Genomic DNA, 18,545 nt, shown 5'->3' with positions numbered 1-18,545 from the left:
AATAAGTCTTATTTGCGCATAGGGTTTCGTTGATGGAGTTCAGGCAGAAGAAGAAGCTGCTGATATAGGATGCATATTCGGACAAGAATCTCAGCACTGCCTCTCTTTCTCCCCTTCCGAGCGAGGTGTCATTTCCTTCCTCACAACCCTTCTCCCTGTCAGTTCCCTCTCTCTCTCTCTCTCTCTCTCTCTCTCTCTCTCTCTCTCTTCAGAGAATAGTCACACTTTTTCTTATTATCTTCAGGGATTCGCAAGTCATCATTTTCACCTCATTTGCAACCCTGTAGTAGAAAGCTGAGAAGGGCTTTTCCAAAGAACATGGCCTGTGGTTTGGATAACAAGACAGGAACTGGTTTAGTTCGCCCTGCAACAGATGCTTACGCACCTGAGGCTGTTGAAGCTTTGAGAGATGGCAAGGTTATTGCGGTCCCCACTGACACACTCTATGGATTTGCTTGTGATGCTTGGTATGAGCTGCTTCTTTTCATATCTGATTACTTCTCCCTTATTAAACAAAGCATGTGAAAATAATCACTTCACTCATTGGTATCACTTCACCACATTCTTTTATAATAATATGTGTCAGTCTTTTTACATCGACAAAGACTGCACTGCAATGGAGACAGATTTATGAATGATTGGTAATTACTTATTGCCTTGTATTGGGGCATGATTGTAGCTCGTTGGAAGCAGTTAATAGGATTTATGAGATCAAGGGTCGAAAACATACAAGCCCTCTGGCTATCTGTGTTGGAGATGTATCAGACATATATCGTTTTGCCGTGACTGACCACTTGCCACATGGCCTGCTTGATTCCCTCCTTCCGGGGCCTGTTACAGTTGTATTAAGTCGAGGTTTGTAAGTTATTCAAAATGAAAATTATGGACATTTGCAAAGAATACCCTTCAACACTGCATTAAAATTTGTTTGAAGCTGTAGCCTTATTTTGTTCTGTCAACATTTATTATGTAAACATCAAATTCGGTTCTCTACATATGTGATGGTATGCCTTCATATTTTACAGGCGATTCAAGTGTTCTTGAACGATCTTTGAACCCGGGATTTGATAGTATAGGAGTTAGAGTGCCTGATAGCAATTTCATTAGAGTCATTGCTCGCGGTTCAGGAACTGCCTTAGCACTTACAAGTGCAAACCTTAGTGGACAGTCAAGTAGTGTTTGCATCAGAGATTTTGAGAATCTTTGGGAGCATTGTGCTTTTGTGTATGATGGTGGTGTGCTTCCATCAGGTCGAGCAGGTTCAACAGTTGTGGACCTCACTACACCACACAAATACAAGATACTGAGACCTGGAAGGTAGATATGCTTGATCTAAATCTTTTAAGCTGCATTGCTCAAATAATATGATTGTGTATTTCACCAATTGTTTGTGCTATGTTAAGGGTCAAATACTATTTGTGATAGAAAGGTGGTTTGTGGTATAAAAGGTTTTACATAACCGAGACCCTTAACGGACTTGGTAATATGAGTTTTAACCCAAAAAGTATAATTTTTATGTTTCTAAACATTGACAATTCGAAACTTCCTTTTCTCAATTTCTTAAACAAGAGTCTTTATGGAGTACTAACTTAAGAAAACCCTATAAAAACTAATGATACTAAATCCATATCAAATTAGGGATAACTTAATAGGCTGCAAAATGCATACAGAAGACTATAATTATTTTACTGTCAAGACTTTTTGTTTCACTTTTACATGGTGAGTTGAAAATGATAATTTCATAACTCCCCGTTTCTGTGGTTTAAGATATTTGGTTACTTTTATTTTTTGTTTTCCTGGTGAATTCTGTTATATGGACCAGCTTATATGGAATTACAATATGCAATATTTATTTATATATTTAATTTGCACTGTGCAGCGCAAAGGAAGAGACAGTTGCCATCTTGGAAAAGCATTCTTTAGTCGAATCAGCTGCCCGGTAAATAAGGGGTGATCATATTAAATTGTTTATTTGTATGCAATACCACGTTCAAGGCCTCAATTGTATTTGCTTGGACATGTGAGAAATTATGACCAAACACAGCTCGCATATGGCATCTTTTGAACAAATATATAGCATTGGCACCTATTCTATTTAGTTATCATTTCATTAATCTTCTTGTTAGGTTTAATGTTAATGGATTTTACTCTTCACATGATTTCATGTTGTGTAGATTTTTATTTTATTGTTGATAAGATTTTCTCCTATGCTTAGGGATTTGATCATGTAATATATTGAAGGATTGGTTATAACTAAAGTGTTTTTTTTTCCCAATTGAACTTAACATGTTATGTCAATGGAGACAATATATCGTTGTTCGCATCTATGGATGAAATGATGGGAAAAAAACAGAAAATTGAGTATGTACATATATATTGGGCACCAATAACATTATGAGTATTACTTTATCATGCTCAATAATGATACAAGTACTATTTTCTATTTATGTGTAAAACATTCCCCGAGTGTTAAATAAAATGTCAAAGTTGTTGTAGCTCTAGCACTAGGGAAAATTACATACTTAGGGGCTTTGAAATGTTCACACCTTAACATGGATTCACTTTGATTTTACACAAACAAACTATTAGAGTCTAGAGAAAAGTAAGGTGGCCTTGGGGATCAGAAACATTTCAACACATACAAAGAATATATATATGTATATTATACCTATAGTGTATGAAAATTCTTTCTATAAATGAACAAAACCGGATTATCGGAGTTAACCATCCATTTGTACTAGAATCAATCATTGGATGCATACCGAAGCTTTGAATTTGTTTCCCTCCTTGGAGGTATCACATCACTACTACTCTAACATCATCTTGAACCCTTATTGGATGCATACCAAAGCTGCTTCTGACATATCAAAACCTTCATCATCTCATCACCTTTCTCAGTCTTCTGTTTGTGACATTCCCATCTCATACCCTTGCCAATGGCTTCAATGCTATCCACAAAGTAACCGTGCTCACGAATTATTACATGCCCATTTGGCCTTAGAATCCGGTCCATTTCCAGCAACACATACTTCATTTCACATCTGCCACATACCAAGACAACGATAACCATCGGCCCATGTTTGAATTAACTTATCTTGTGATAAAAAAAAAAGACAATCAAAATGTCCAAGAAACAGATTTTTAAAGACAAATCAAACATGCAATCATGTATTTCCTCTGTTCCATTTATTGCATGAGAACATTGTTAAAAGAGGCGTGTGGAAGCAATTTGGAAAGTGCAAGAGAAGTAAGGTTCAGAGGAATTGAGAGGAGGAGAATTCGGGAATCAGAAATGAGAACTAATTCATATGATTGGTGAATCTCCCCGTTTACACTATATAAGAGGTTAGTTAAATATCAAACTCTAATCCCACATGGGCATAACTAACCAGCCACTTTTATTATAGCCTGCTGCACTAACTACAGTAGTTATCTAACTAAACTATACTAACTACAATTGTAGCATCATCATTAACCATTCAACTAACTACAGTTATATTGAGTGTACACTATCAGGTTACAACCATATTTATGCAACTAAATACCAAAATGATAGATCGCTCTAAAAGCATACTCATGAGCAAATCAGCTGAGAATGTCACCTGTGGCTTTCTGCAGTGAAGAGTCCATCAAGATGAAGCAGGTCATATGTACGAGGATATGTTGAAAACGCTTCGCACCTATACCACAACAAAAGCCAAATCAACACATCATATAAGGTGAAATATTATATATAATATTCATGAATAACTTATGGCTCATACAACATTTTAAAATCACTTTACCAGTCATGGAAGGTTCCAATAAGGCCTCGATCATAGACCACAGGGAGCGTATTGGTAGAATAAGATGAGACAACATTCATGACCCACACAGGATCGTTAATCAAGGCTGCAGCAAAACCTCCATATACCGTGTTCATGTCCATCACATTTCTTATCTTATCTGTCCCAAGGTCAGGGAGCAATTTCTTGTAGTGCTCGATACGCTTTTTCCATGTACTGTCGTCATGTTTAAAAGAACTAGCACTCCCACGGTGAACCATTGAAATCCGCTCGGGCATCGTGTGCAGCCGCTCCGGCCACTTAGGAATGGAAGTTAAACCTGATTTCTTAAACTTTGAATTGGGAACCACAATACAAGCTCGAAGTGGAGTATACCATGCTGAATCTGGCTTGAGACTATCATCACATTTTGGTGGATAGGTATCTCTGGCCAGCTTATTATAGCAATTATTATCCAGAGACTTCTGCCACACAGCAATGTCACCCTTTTTATTGTACATTTTAAAGCACAAGGATTTCAGCAACTCCTCCAACTTCTCATAATCTGATCTTTGCTCTTCGATAGTTGTGTTCCACCCTCGCCACCTGCGCTGATAGTTGATTGGTGGGCCAGACAAGACCCAAAATCCTCCAGGACGAAGAATCCGGTGTATTTCAAGGAGATAAATTCCACCTAAAATCAGTAATACCATCAACTTGTGAATGAGAATCAGAGATTAACAGAAAACAATTATTGATTTGTGAATACTGGAGTTAAAGCACAATTGATAGCCAAAACCAAATGTGTAACCTAGTTCAAGGGTGCACAGATGATTTTATAAAATGGTCACATTTATTGGATCAGGAAGGGGGAAAAAGACTCATTAACAGCTATGGCTTCACAATATCAAAAAGCAAATTCTAAGATATTGCTGATTGAGATCTTCCTTCAATACAATATAAGCCTAATATGAACAAACTCTGTTTAATTCATCAAAATCTATAGAAAACTGATAAGATAAAAAATCTAGCAGAATTAGGGGATTTTATTGATGAACTAGGGATTGCAAATCACAATCCTTACTTGGAGTACACTGTTGGAACTACCAACTGTGAAGAGAATTTTCCCTCTCCTGAACTAACAAACTTAACAGAATTTTCTAACTAATTAGAAACTAACTAACCCCTAGTATTTATAGGCAGCAGCTAGGCCTATCACTACTGCTCCTAAACTAGTTTAAAAGAATAACAAACAGCCATCCAGCAGCAAATTAGGAATTAAACAGTGAAAATCAGTCATTCAACTCCTTACCTTTCCTCTTGTAAACTAAGCCAAACCTGTTTCTATAAAAAACTTACCAAATTCTGTCCATGGGATAAGGCATCTGGAGCAATGAGCCATATCAAAGGAGTTTGATGGGAATGGAAGTCTCTGCGTAGAAATGACGCCAAGAATTGCTGGAATACCACGCTCCAGAGCAAATTGCACCTGAGCTTCATGGTTATCTCTTGGTGCAAGAGAAACTGTAAGAATCCCGCGATCAAGCAAGTCCCCACCCCAGCTAGCAACCTATATTGACAAGTGTTGTATAGGTTAATTGATGAACTCCTTTGTCTATCACTTGTTCGCGAATTGCAACAGAAACAGGTACAGGTACTAAAATATGTTCACACAAAAAGATAACAGAACACAACAAAAAGGTGAACTAAAAATTTATGTTTTGGAAGTGATCATGAGATACATAATTTGCATACCTATTCATTGGATGAATAAAGAAGAAGAAAATATCAGCAAAACTCACCCCACAGCCAGTATCAATGGCAGTTCTAATAGTCCCATCTTTCATTTCTGGGATAAGATCTTGCATTTTATCAGCATATTCACCAACTCCATTGGGGAACATGGTACCCCCGCCAGGAAAGAGGAATTTCTCGCCTTCCTTTTTCAACCAATGCTGATTGGACTTCTGCTTGTTAATCCAATCATATGGAACATTTCTGCCATAAAATATACCAGAAAGCATGAGAAGAAAGCCACATTGAGCCAGCCTTTTATATTGTTAATTCATAAAGCATAGATTGGCTATGATTATACCTGTACCAACATTCATCTCTGCTCTTTGGCCATCTAATGGGGGCTTATACCCATCTGGGGGAGGAACTAAGCATTCCTTCCTCTCAAAAATCGGAGGGCAATGGCGTTCCAACAAAGTAAGCCGGTAGGAGCCATACTTCCTCCATCTCTATAAAATCAATTAATCAAGTAAACATAATCAATGAGGAAACTATTTTCTCAAATCATACACCATGAAAAAGAGCAACCATTAGTAATATTACCTTTGGATCGGTGCATGGTGTGTAGTCTTGATAGTCAATGCCACATTCGGGAAAACTGATGGACTTCATCTGCACAGAACCTACTGAGGATAAATCCTTGGACGGTTCAAGGGACTTCTGGCCGCTGATGAAGAGAAATCTATTCCTCTCCGAACAAAAGATTCCACCCATATAGAAAGAAAATCCACATATCAACACAAATAGTATTGCCACTGGGACAATCCTGCACTTTTCTGGCTGGGTTATGATTGATTTTCCATCGCTACCCTTCATCGTGGCCAACAAATAATCAACTACCTGCACCAGTTTTAATAAATCAACTTCACTAAACTATGATTATGCCAGCTCTGGCCAAAACTTTTTTCTATTTTATTACACTTAAACACTGATATTTTATGAGAAATTGTCAATGACCAACATAACATTTATCATAGATAAATAAAGCACCCAAAAGAGGGAACACTAGGAACTCACAAGAGGCACTCTAACCAACCACCCTCATACTAAGAACTCCAGTTCCTGTTAGTTCCAACTTGTACATTTGACCACAGATGATGACAGTAATCTAAAAAATGCAGAAACAAGTGAAGATATCATTTGTTTCCTATCTATTCCAGGAACCAAATAAGCATGCATTATAATTCAACTCTACAGGAGCACACCATTTGAATAACCAAACCATCTACAGAGAAGAAGGACAAGGCATCATCAGCTTAAGATCACGTAGCTTGCAATGAGAATGAGAACACACATTCCTAAATAGTGGATTCGTAAAATTGCAAAAAATAAAAACAGAAAATGATGACTAAATTCCAGCTGAGTTATCCGAAGGAAAAGAGGCAGGGTAAGGTGTAAATACAAAGAAATCTGACGGTTTTTCTCTTTTTCTACCGACACTTGGTGCTTTTGTAAGGCGCACTTTTGTCTTTATGATGATGACATTGGGCCCTAAACACACAACAAGGTGAATGCAAAAAGCGGAGCTCAGCTCAACATCTTAATTCATACGCTATTGACATGAAAGAACAGAACAGAACAGAACAGAAGAAAGGCATCACTTCTTGTCCTTAATTAGCTTGTTCCAAATTCCAACCAATGAACTCCCATACAAGAAGAATAGAAGAGAAAGCAGATCTGTGACACAACAGAAAGAAAAGAGACGATGATGAAAGAAAGAGAATAGGGATTAGCGCTTACCCTTAAGGTTATGCTGTTTCAATTCTCTGTGGAGCTGCTTCCTGGTTGAACTAGAAACAATGAGCTCTGAGAAGAGAAGAGAGAGCGCGCTAATGGTAGGTGGAAAAAGGGACCATGAGAGTTGAAAAAAATGGTCAGAAACGTACCTAAAAGGCTAAAGACTAATAAAGAAAAACAAAACGAAACTTATTTATACTTCACTTCATCTTCATGTGCTAAGCTGTCTCCTGCTTGTCTTCAACTTCTTCAACTTCAACTTCTTCCAAATTATTCCTCTCTTTTTATTCGCGTCTCCATAAATTATTTTGCCCTCTGTTTTATGACTTTTTTTTCTACCTTTAGTTATTAGCTTATTACTCTCTCTCTCTCTCTCTCTCTCTAATTTGTTTAAGAATTTCTAGCTTTATCTGTTCTTTACCCCTCTTCTTTTTAAAGGAAAAAAAAAATCTTTTCTTTTGTTCTTTATTCACGGCTTGTTAGTAGTGGTGAGCGAATCTTTAATCTTCAATCTATTTCTTTTGTCTCTTCGTTTATATACGGTGTATTATTTTGATATTTTTTAATATAAATTGGAATTTATATAGCATACGTTCATGCTATATTTTATTCAATAATAAAAAAGATATTTTGCCCCATACAGAATCTGATAACTTACGTGGAAAAGAAGGCTGAAGCTCTTTCCTTATTTATAAGAATCTTGAGTTAAAATGAAGTAAAGTACAATAATGATGATTTAGAATTGATAGGTCAGTTGAAAAATGTGCTTTTTTGAAGACTAATTACTTAAGATATTTGTATTTGGCTGAAAGAGAAGAGCGATCTTTACACCGTTTCGCTTGTCTTCCTCTCACAACGAAAATGAAGCACTCATATTGATATGCATAAAAACATTGAGGAAAAGCTAATATGATTATATGAAAAACAATAATGAGAAGTAAGAGAGAAGAAAAGTGTGTATATTGTCCTTGCCATTATAACAAGTAACAACTAATCGGGGAATAGGGTATTGTAACTTTTTAATTAAGTGAAAAATGAATAAGCATTATAATGTATGTTTGTACTTTGTATATAGGCGTTAGCGTTAATAATGTAAGCAGTTAGAGAAAGAAATGAGGTCCACATGTAATGTACTATGTTCATTGAATAATGAGGCGGTGGGTGGCACGCACGTCAAAGACTAAAGAGTGAGTAATGACAAGTCAGAAGAGCTGAAACTGCATCAAACCCTCACACGCTTATTAATTATGATGCTCTCTTTTTATTTATTTGTTTTTTAGATTTATTGTCATTTCTTAATTTCAAAAGTTCTTAATTTATTTTTAGATAAAAATATTTTTATCTATTTCTTTCTCTAAACCGAATTTGTTGTAACGTATGCATAAATATAATTATTGATTCAGCCCAAAAATTATTTCTGAGTGTCAAATTTAGCTCCTTTTTTTGAACGACTGTCAAATTGAACTTGTGTATGAAGATTGTGCTTTTCTGACCAAAAATAAGTAAGAGTGCCTAATGGGACAAAACGATGGTACTGCTGTTCTTGGTAAATAAATAGTCTAAAGGCCCAAAGTGAATTCATACACAAATAAAAAAGAACCATGAATCTACACCAAAAAAAAAAACATGAATCAACAAATTTAGGTTGGTCGAGTCGTCAACCCGTTCGTTTAAATAAGTGTTGGGCCTTTAAATAGAAATCAGATCCACGATATGAAACTCAATTTGATTTGAACATTGACTTACTCCTTACAAGCTATCATTCTTTTTTATATTTATGATATTATATGTTGAGTTGCATGCATTCAGCCTTAGCTTCATCGTATCAATTATCAAACTTTATTTAGTATGTGTTCCTGTTTGGGTCTTGACTCTGAGGTATAGGCCGGCGTTAGAGAAAGAGTATTGGTGATGCTCTTCTCCAAGCGTCTGCGTCGCAAATTCCTTCCTCACCTGGGCAGTGTGGAGCACCTGCAAAAAGGACCCGATGCTTAAGTTAGTCTGTGATCAAGAATCAGTAATAACACTAGTTATGGGGATAAAGCTTTTTGTGTGTATTCAATGCGTGTGTTAGGTCGTTTGCGTGATGATATTTAAAGTTGAAATACGAGTACGTTGCTCAGTCTGAGATTCCCTCGCTATTGCGGATATATCTCGTCGAGCCGAGTCACGCTTTATTGACCTAGTATTTGTCGCATTATTTGCAAAACGTGGTCTTTTCGAGGTATAACGTCAGTCCGAGATATTCGGTACGATCACAGCTCCCAAGCTTGACTTGCTAGTGTCGGGAGCAAGTTGAGCTTACGAAAGGAGAAAAATCGATGTTATCCTCTGCATGTCTGAGCCCCCAAGCTCAATGTGGTACCGACTTATTTTTCTTGTGGAAGCTAACCGTCTTTGTAAAAAAATTATGCAGTTATTATTTTGTTGGAATCATACAGCCACGTTCAGCAATAAATGCTAGTGGGAGATTTTACTAAGGCATTCACAGCCGTTGATTTGACTTTCGTCATATGGACCGTTTCTCGAATCGAACGGTTGGGAATGTGTTTTTTGTTTATTCCTCACTTTGGTAATGGTTCGGTTCAGCACTTTTCGATTTCTTGCATTGGTTTTGTTACTTTTGCCAGGTTAAAGAGGATGGCAACAAGAGGTTAGCCTTTTTTACCTTCTTGTGTGGTTTCTTTTTGTCTTCTTCTGCTGACTATGAAAAAACTATAGGATAAAGTAGTTGTAGTTAAGGATAACTTGTATGAGTGGGTGCACGCGAACATTAAGTGTCGCGCCTCCCTTCTTCAAAGTTTCAAAATTCTGTGCATTTTCAATGTTGGGAGCTGGGTTCGTCCCAAGTCTGGAATAGGCTTAGAACTAGTTCATTGTAATGCAGAAGATAGGGTTTGCGAAAAACGGGGGGCGTATTTTTATGTATATACTTGTGTATTTACTGAACTGGGCGTTAAGCTTCCATTCTCTGACTTTGAATGTTCGGTCTTGACGCAGCTCAACTGTGCTCCGTCACAGTTGCATCCTAACTCTTGGGCATTTCTTCGTGCCTTCGAGTGTGTGATGGGTTTTTTGGAAACAGCCCCCACTCTGAATGTTTTCTTTTCTCTTTTTCAAGCGAAAGGTGTCCGTAGGGGCCTCTGGGTGAACTTAAGCAGTTTTCCTAGTCTCTCCCTTTTTTGTATTGTATAAATCGTCTTTTAAGAGTTCCAAAGAAATGTTCCTCAAGGTCCGTTCCAAGGAAACGGAGTATCCGTTCTTTCTGGATTCTGAGTTAGGGGAGAATTTCTCTTTGTTTTGGTGTCCTGAACCCGTGCAAGTTCTAGAAGCAATTAGTAGAACGGAGGAGGAGGATCTGTTGTTGGAGTACTTGATTTTTTTATTTTTCTTTCGAAAAAATTTTATGTATTGATAAGGTTTTAAAGTTTGGAAATGATGCTGAGGGGTTGAGGAATTACGTTGGTAAGGGTTTTTTCCGTCGTCTTCCTTCTTTTAAGTTTTCTGGTTGCGTTGACTCATTTCATTGTTCTTTATAGGTGGCAGAGTTTCGAGCTTGTCTTCACAAAAATGAGATTTTTTTGGAAAAGAAAAAGGAGGGGAAAGACATATCGGTTGGTAATGTAGTGAAAGAGGTGATTGCTGATGGTGCTCAATCAAGTGCTATTCCCCGAGGTCATAAAAGGAAGAGCTCCGAGCCTGAGGATTCGCTCAAGGTTCTCTTTGGGTTTGACCTCGCTAGTGCACCTAGGGTGAAGGGCAATTTGAAAAAGCAAACGGGTCTTCATGGTTTCGTTGTTGGGGGCAGCTCAAAATCGGCATGGAGTGACCGTTTTTCTTATACGGCCTTCTCTGAGAAAGTTGCGCAGTCCTCCAAGACGTTCAACTGTTGAATGGTTCCGAGAACGAGACTATTGGCCAGTAAGTTCAGGTGGGATTTTTAGATTTAATTTGTTTTTCTCGACTTGTCTATTACTTGCTTTGTTAAGTATGTTGCTTCTTATAGGTCATGGCTACTAGGCTTCTTTGAGTTGGTCGTAGCATTGAGCTATTTGGTACTTAGGAAAAAAAGGAGGTTGATAAGGTGAAAAATCTGGAAAAGTCTGTTTCTGAAAGGGATAGCGTCATTATGGACATAACAAAGAGAATGAAGGATCTGGAGGTTGAAGTGGGAACTTTGCAGGACCAAATCCGTTCCCTTCAAGAACAAGCCAAAGGAAATGATCTTTAGAAAGGAAAACTGACAGCTTGGGTTCAAGAATTAGAAGATGAAGGGACAGAGATGTTTGCTGCCAGGTTTGACCGAGCAATAAGCCAGGTTTTCGTCTTTGCTCCCGACTTTGACGTTGGCCAATTTGACGTTACAAAGATAGTTGTTGATGGGAAGCTAGTGGATGATGAGCCTAGAGGAGCAGTCCAGGATGAGACCGCGGGTGCGGTTGCTAAAAATGATTGATATGTTGATTGTTGAATGATTTTGTTGTAATTGACTTTTGACTTTATTTTGTGTTTCTTCATAGAAATCTAAATAAAATATATGAAAGTTTGTTTCAATTGGCTTTGTATGCAGCTTTCTTTGCGCTGCCTATTGTGAATGCGATGTTTGCTTTCTGTTTTATTGTTGAGCATGTGCTTGAATAGAATGCATGAAATGGAATGTATGATTTTGATAACTTTGAATGGTAATTCATAGGATTGAATGACATTTGACATTCTTGAAGTGGTCGGCCTCATTAAAACCTCCCTGAGTAAAACTCTTCTTTGGGATAAAACCTCGGAAGTAGGAAAAAGAGTATCGTCCGAGCTTCAAGTGTTTAATAAGCAACTAAGTATGATACAATCTTAATGAAGAAATGTTCCATGTGTTTGTAAGTCGATTCCTTTTAGAGTTTGCAAGGAATATGCACCTCGGCTGTGTACTTTTATAACTCGGAAAGGGCCCTCCCAGATGGCAGCAAGCTTGCCCTCCCTTGGTGGCTTTCGGACGTCCTTAAGGCATCAGAGAACGAGGTCTCCTTGATGTAACAGCCGAGGTTTGACCTTCATGTTATATTTGCATTGGACCATAAGTTGAATCGCTTCATGTCTTATCCTTGATTCTTCTCGTACTTCTTCTAGTGTATCCAATTCGGTTTTTCTTGTTTGGCTGTTTGTATCTTCATCAAAATAATTCGTCCTGATTGATCCTTGAGATATTTCTACCAGAATCATGGTGTTAGATCTGAACATTAGCCTGAAAGGTGTTTTCTTAGTCGAGCATTGTGGGGTGTTGTTGTACCCCTAAAGGATTTAAGGTATTAATTCTGCCCACCCTCCTTTGGCGATTGTTACTTTTTTCCTTAAAGCCTGCAAAATGACCTTATTAGCTGCTTCGGCGAGCCCATTGGATTGTGGGTACTCGACCGAAGAAAAATGGTTCTTTATATTTAAATTTCGTAGAAAATAAGCTATTTTCTTATCGGTGAATTGCCTACGATTATCAGTGACAATATCCATAGGTAATCCATATCGGCATATAATAAATTTCCAAATGAAACCTTTTACCTTGTCCGACGTTATTTTGGCTGGTGGTTGGGCCTCTATCCACTTTGTAAAATAGTCGATTGCCACTAGCAGAAATTTCACCTGAACTTTAGAAATTGGGAAAGGGTCGAGTATATCTAGCCCCTATTTGTGGAATGGCCATCCGATCTCTGTGGTGTGTAACGTATCGACTGGATTATGAATGATTGGTGCACACTTTTGGCAGTTATCATATCTTCGAACTTTCTCGAGACAGTCTTTCTTTAATGACGGCCAGTAGTATCCTGCTCTCGGTATTTTCACCGAAAGGCTTCGGCCTCCGATATATGTGCCACAAATTCCTTCGCCTCTTCCATTGCTAGGGTGGCGTATTCATTTTCTAAGCATTTGAGCAAGCGTCGAGAGAATCCTCTTCTATAAAGATCATCTTCAATGATGGTGAAGAAGCTTGCTCTCCTCTGAAAGAGCTTGGGGCTTTTTTCCACCTGTGGCATTTTCCCATACTTTAAAAATTCGATGTAAGGTGTTCTCCAATCCTGTTCCTGTGACATACTCATAACAAGGTTGTTGCATATGCTAGGTAGTTTTAGTGTTATTTGTGACAGATTAGGTTGTATTCCTACTTTTCTAGATGTAGCTAGCTTAGACAACACATCGGCTCTATGATTGTCATTTCTATTTATATGTATTATTTCAAAGTGTTTAAATTGCTGAGTTGAATATTTCACCTGTGCATAGTATTGTTCTAACGAAGGTTCGCATACCTAAAATACGTCGTTTACCTATTGAACTACTAGAAGAGAGTCACAGTAGACCTTGATGTTTTGTGTCCCACACTCTTTTGCTAGGCCCATGCCGGCTAGGAGTGCTTCATATTCAGATTGATTGTTGCTGACTGGAAACATGTACTTTATTGATTGCTCGGTTGAGATTCCTTCCTTATCCTTGAGGACTATCCCCGCTCCTCCGCCGTCTTTATTGGATGCACCATCCACATATAGCTCCCATTCTGGGTGTATATCTTCGCTTGATGTTAGCTCTGCTACGAAGTCAGCTAATGTTTGCGATTTCAATGAGCTCCAAGCTTGATATTGTACATCATATTCGGATAGCTCAATATACCATTTGGTCAGTTTTTTGGCGAGGTCATGCTTAATGGTTGGTTTGTTCGTACTATTATCTTGTGGCTTTGAAAATAATGCCTTAAGCGTCGGGCCGTGGTTATTAGTGTATAAGCGAGCTTTTCGATTATCGGGTATCTCATTTCTGCGTTCTGTAAGATTTTGCTTACAAAGTACACTGGGCTCTTTTCTCGACCTGTTTCTGTTACAAAGACAGATGAAATAGAATTAATAGAAACTGAAAGATACAGGTAGAGTGGATTACCGGCGTTGGTTTTGTTAAGACTGGCTGGGATGATAGGATTTGTTTGACCTCGAAGAACGTTGTCTCGCATTCGTCCGACCATTCGAACTTGTTTGACTTTCGCAATATGTTGAAGAAATGAGTTGATTTCATCGCCATCGTTGGCAGGAATCTTGATAAGGCTGCCGACCTCCCTGTGAGCTGCTGTACTTCCTTGATTGTTGACGGTGACTTCATGTCTAAGGCCACTTTGTATTTATCAGGATTTGCCTCTATTCCCCTGTGGGTTAGCATAAACCCTGGAAACTTTCCTCCTTGAACTCTGAATGCACACTTCTCTGGGTTGAGGCACATGTTGTATTTTCTTAATTGGCCGAAGACTTCTTTAAGGTCAGCCAAATGCTTTCTTGAGTGTCCAATTTTACAACTATATCGTCCACATAAACTTCCATGTTCTTGCCGATCTGCTTCTGGAAAGCATTGTCCATCAGACGTTGGTAGGTTGCACCAGCGTTCTTGAGGCCGAATGGCATAACTTTGTAGTAAAAGTTCCCATGGTCGGTGATGAAGGCTATTTTATCCTCGTCTGAAGGGTGCATGAGTATCTGGTTGTAACCTGAATACGCGTCCACGAAGCTCAATATCTGATACCCAGAAGTACTGTCAACGAGCTTGTCAATGCACGGCAATGGGTAGGAGTCTTTTGGACCGGCCCGGTTAAAGATCGGTGAAGTCTATACACATTTTCCATTTTCCTGAGTTCTTTTTTACCATCACGATATTTGCCAGCCACGACGTGAAACGCAGTTCCCGGATGAAACCTGCACTTAATAATTTTTGTACCTCCTTAGTCACTGCTTCAGCTTTTTCTTGTCCGAGATGCCTTTTCTTTTGCTTTATCGGCCGAGCTTTGGGATCCAGAGCTAATTTGTGGCATATGACCTCTGGGTGTATTCCCTGCATGTCTGACGGGGTCCAGGCGAAGAGGTCAACATTGGCTTGTAGCAAGTCTGCTATTTGGTGCGTGTATCCTACAAGTAAAGTGGAACTGATGTGAGTGTATTGATTTTCATAGTTTGTTAGACTTACCTTTTTCAGATCGTCTATCGGGGTAGGCCGTTGATCATGGTTGACACGAGGGTCGAGCTTGGCAAGTTCTGGTATGTCGTTGGTGTTGTATACTGAATTTGTTCTCGTCATCGGCGCCTGGTTCATTTTTAGGCCTACATTGTAACATTGTCTTGCTTCCTTTATGTCTGAATATACTATTGCTATAGTTCCTTCCTCTGAACAGAACTTAACACACAAGTGAATAGTGGAGACTATAGCTCCAAAAGCTTTTAAAGATGGTCTCCCTAAAATAATATTACAAGGACTAAAACAGTCAACAATTAAATATTGAATGTCCAAAGTTTTTTATTGTGGATGTTCGCCTAAGGTTGTCCTCACCCAAACGTAACCTGTTACAGGAACTCTCTCCCCTGAGAATCCAACTAGTTCGCCGGAGGATGGTTGTAACACTTTTTCGTTCAATTGCATCTTCTTGAAGGTTGATAGGAACATTACATCGACACTGCTACCTTGGTCCAATAGGACCTTCCGGATTAGGAGGGTTCCAGTTGTTACCAAGATGACGACAAGATCGTTGAGGTTAGGGACCTTAGTCTCAAAGTCCTTGCTTGTGAATGTTATATCGGGAATTCGGGGTTTAGGTACTTCAGATGACATCTTATCTTGTGCTGTTAACATAGTCCTGTAACTTCTTTTTTCTGGCCGAGCTTGTTTCTCCACCGCATGGGAAACCTCCTGAAATATAATTAATGATTTTCTTTGGTGATTGACTTCTCTGCCATTGAGACTTTTCGTTTCTTGTCTTCAGGTGTTCTACCTCCTCCGAGGTTGGCGAATCTTTCTGTACTCGGCTACCGATGTATTTGTCCAGCAACCCTTGTCATGCCAGCCTTTCTAGAGTGTCTTTAGCCACTACACATTCATCCGTGGTGTGGTCGAACTTTTGATGAAAAGGGCAGTGCTTCGTTTTGTCGACATACCTTTGGTCTTGGTATGTACCTGCTCTGCTTGGCGGTCTTATGAGCTTATTGTGAAGGATTTTTTTGATTATGTCCTCCCTTTTGGTATTGAACTTGGTATATGAATTGAATTTTGGAGCTAGCTTAAAGGGCTTTTTAGAGTCTTTATTCTGGGACCTGTAAGGCTTGTCTTCTTCCTTCCTAAATGGTGGTCTCTCATTCCTTCGAGTTTCACGTAGCTCTTCTATTTTGATTTGTCCAGTCGCTTTGTCTCGGAACTCCTCCATTGTCTTCGATTTTGCAACGGCGATAGCTTTCTAAGATTTTCCAGGTCGGAGGCCACTCTTAATAGCGTGCAACTGCATTTCTGGATTAAGGTTAGGAATCTCCATGGCTGCTGTTGTGAAGCGTGTCATGTAGTATTTCAGGCTTTCGTACTATCCTTGCTTGATTGTGCTGAGGTAGTCTGAGTCTCGCACATAGATTTTGGATGCTGCAAAATGATTTATGAACAACATGGCGAACTCGTCGAAACTGGTTATGGAACTTGCAGGCAAATTAAAAAACCATAATAAGGCAGCTCCACCTAAAAAAGTTGGAAAAGATCGGCAAAAAATGGGATCGGAGTCACTATTGAGGAATATCATAGACTCAAATTTTGTGACATGTATGGTGCCAAAGTCATGGGGAGTGTAAGATTTTTAGTCATTTTGAAATTCATTATTTCTTCGGAAAAAAGATTGGTTCGTCGTCTTCCTGTTTTGGTGGGTGTTTTCCCTGTCTTTGCATTGGACTCTGACTGATGTTCTTCGTATTGATAGGCATTTTCCTTCTTCTTGTCATTATTACTTTCACCATCGTTCTGTATTGTTGCTAACGGCTCGACCATCTGTTGATTTTCTGCTAGTAGAATAACACTGGCGGCCATGAGGTTGGCATTGGTTTGAGGGGGTTGCTGAGTCTCTGAAAGGTCCGTCATGCTTCAGCCTCTGAAAAGAGTACAAGACGGATATAGAGGTGTTATAAAAATTAAAAAATGAGGCGATGGCTCCACGGTGTGCATCAAATATTCTTGTTTGGGACTTGGCTCCGAGGTATAGGTCGGTGTCAGAGGGAGAGTATTGGTGATGCTCTTCTCCAAGCGTCTGCGCCGCAAATTCCTTCCTTATCCGGATAGTATGGAGCACCTGCAAAAAGGACTTCAATATTTAAAATAGTCCGTGATAAAAAATCAATAATAACACTAGTTACGAAAATAAAGTTTTTTGTGTGTATTCGATGTGTGTCTTAGGTCGTTTGCGTGGTGATATTTAAAGTTGAAATATGAATACTTTGTTTCGCCCAAGATTTCTTCACTATTGCGGATATATCTCGTGGAGTCGAATCACGCCTTATTGACCTAATCTTTATTACATTATTTGCAAAATGTAGTCTTTTCGAAGTATAACGTGGCTCCGAGATATTCGGTACGAATCAGTATGATACGTTGTATTTGTATATGAATCATCAATCATACATCATGGTCTTAATTAAATATGTGCTTTGATTGTATTCATTTCAACAAGTGTTGTATGCTCCTTTCTACTCTCAAGTCTCAGCCCACACCCATCTTTGGGTTTCAATAAATTAAAGCTATCACCAACAACGCAATAATGACTACAAAAATAATCTTAGATTCCACTATTTTTTCTTCTTCTACAACCTGTCACCGTTTAATTAGGTATTAATTATCGTGTGTTAGTATATGTATTATTTATACTTTATCTAGAACTTTATTCGTACTAAATTTAGTTTAATGTATTACTATTAAGAAACTTATGCACCATAAATAAATAAAGCAAATTAAATAGCAATATTAACTTGTATTAATGATTAATTGATTAAAAATGACAATAAAAAATAAGATTTTGTTAGATAAATAATAATTTTTGTAAGTAATATGAATAATAGGTCCAATAAAATAAAAATATATTACATTTTTAAATTACCTACCTAAATCTTAATATTAGAATAATCATCTGTACACCTAGTAAATTAAATATTCGATATATCTATTGTTAATATTGTTTAATATTTTTATTGTCTACCTATATTTTTTTAAAAAAATATTTTCAAACCTCAGCCCTTGGCATGTCAAAGGCGGCAAATCTCAAATCTCATATATTTGAATATCAAACAATAAAACAGAATAAATATTTAGCGTGATTATTATAGTGTATATATTACCATCACAAAAGCAAAAAGCTTGTTGAATAATTATCCTCTATTTCACAAGTTCTGTAAATAAATTAACGTCCTGTGATTAGAACGAATACTAGAAATGATTACCGTG

General features: G+C 38.2%; 2 protein-coding genes and 1 pseudogene across 2 annotated transcripts; 1 reads left to right on the top strand and 2 right to left on the bottom strand.

Annotated features, from left to right (window-relative positions):
• The first annotated feature begins 22 nt into the window (after positions 1-22).
• Positions 23-2,280, top strand: LOC112797967 (uncharacterized). Its single transcript, XM_025841108.3, has 5 exons — positions 23-157; positions 245-467; positions 680-855; positions 1,026-1,317; positions 1,880-2,280. Exons 1-5 carry the CDS (start codon positions 70-72, stop codon positions 1,941-1,943), a joined length of 843 nt encoding a protein of 280 aa, XP_025696893.1. The 5' UTR covers positions 23-69; the 3' UTR covers positions 1,944-2,280.
• A 96-nt stretch (positions 2,281-2,376) lies between these two features.
• On the bottom strand, positions 2,377-7,804 carry LOC112797942 (probable methyltransferase PMT21; annotated as a pseudogene).
• A 6,744-nt stretch (positions 7,805-14,548) lies between these two features.
• On the bottom strand, positions 14,549-15,932 carry LOC140179905 (uncharacterized). The gene is made up of 3 exons (XM_072219861.1): positions 15,644-15,932; positions 15,273-15,538; positions 14,549-14,827 (listed from the first exon to the last, which is right to left on the bottom strand). The coding sequence occupies exons 1-3, from the start codon at positions 15,930-15,932 to the stop codon at positions 14,549-14,551; spliced, it is 834 nt and encodes a 277-aa protein (XP_072075962.1).
• Between the last annotated feature and the right edge of the window lie 2,613 nt (positions 15,933-18,545).

The sequence above is a fragment of the Arachis hypogaea genome, chromosome 1 (assembly GCF_003086295.3).
Source record: "Arachis hypogaea cultivar Tifrunner chromosome 1, arahy.Tifrunner.gnm2.J5K5, whole genome shotgun sequence".
NCBI classification, from domain to species: domain Eukaryota; kingdom Viridiplantae; phylum Streptophyta; class Magnoliopsida; order Fabales; family Fabaceae; genus Arachis; species Arachis hypogaea.
Note: the sequence above shows the minus strand (reverse complement) of the source record. Positions and strands in the feature narration are given on the sequence as shown.

Coding starts and splice junctions, on each gene's coding strand:
- LOC112797967 (XM_025841108.3), top strand. CDS start 70: ATGCATATTCGGACAAGAATCTCAGCACTGCCTCTCTTTCTCCCCTTC. Junction 158..244: donor TCCTCACAACCCTTCTCCCT/GTCAGTTCCCTC, acceptor TATTATCTTCAG/GGATTCGCAAGTCATCATTT. Junction 1,318..1,879: donor AAGATACTGAGACCTGGAAG/GTAGATATGCTT, acceptor TGCACTGTGCAG/CGCAAAGGAAGAGACAGTTG.
- LOC140179905 (XM_072219861.1), bottom strand. CDS start 15,932: ATGTTAACAGCACAAGATAAGATGTCATCTGAAGTACCTAAACCCCGA. Junction 15,539..15,643: donor GGAGAGAGTTCCTGTAACAG/GTTACGTTTGGG, acceptor ATATTATTTTAG/GGAGACCATCTTTAAAAGCT. Junction 14,828..15,272: donor CGATAGACGATCTGAAAAAG/GTAAGTCTAACA, acceptor TCTGGGTATCAG/ATATTGAGCTTCGTGGACGC.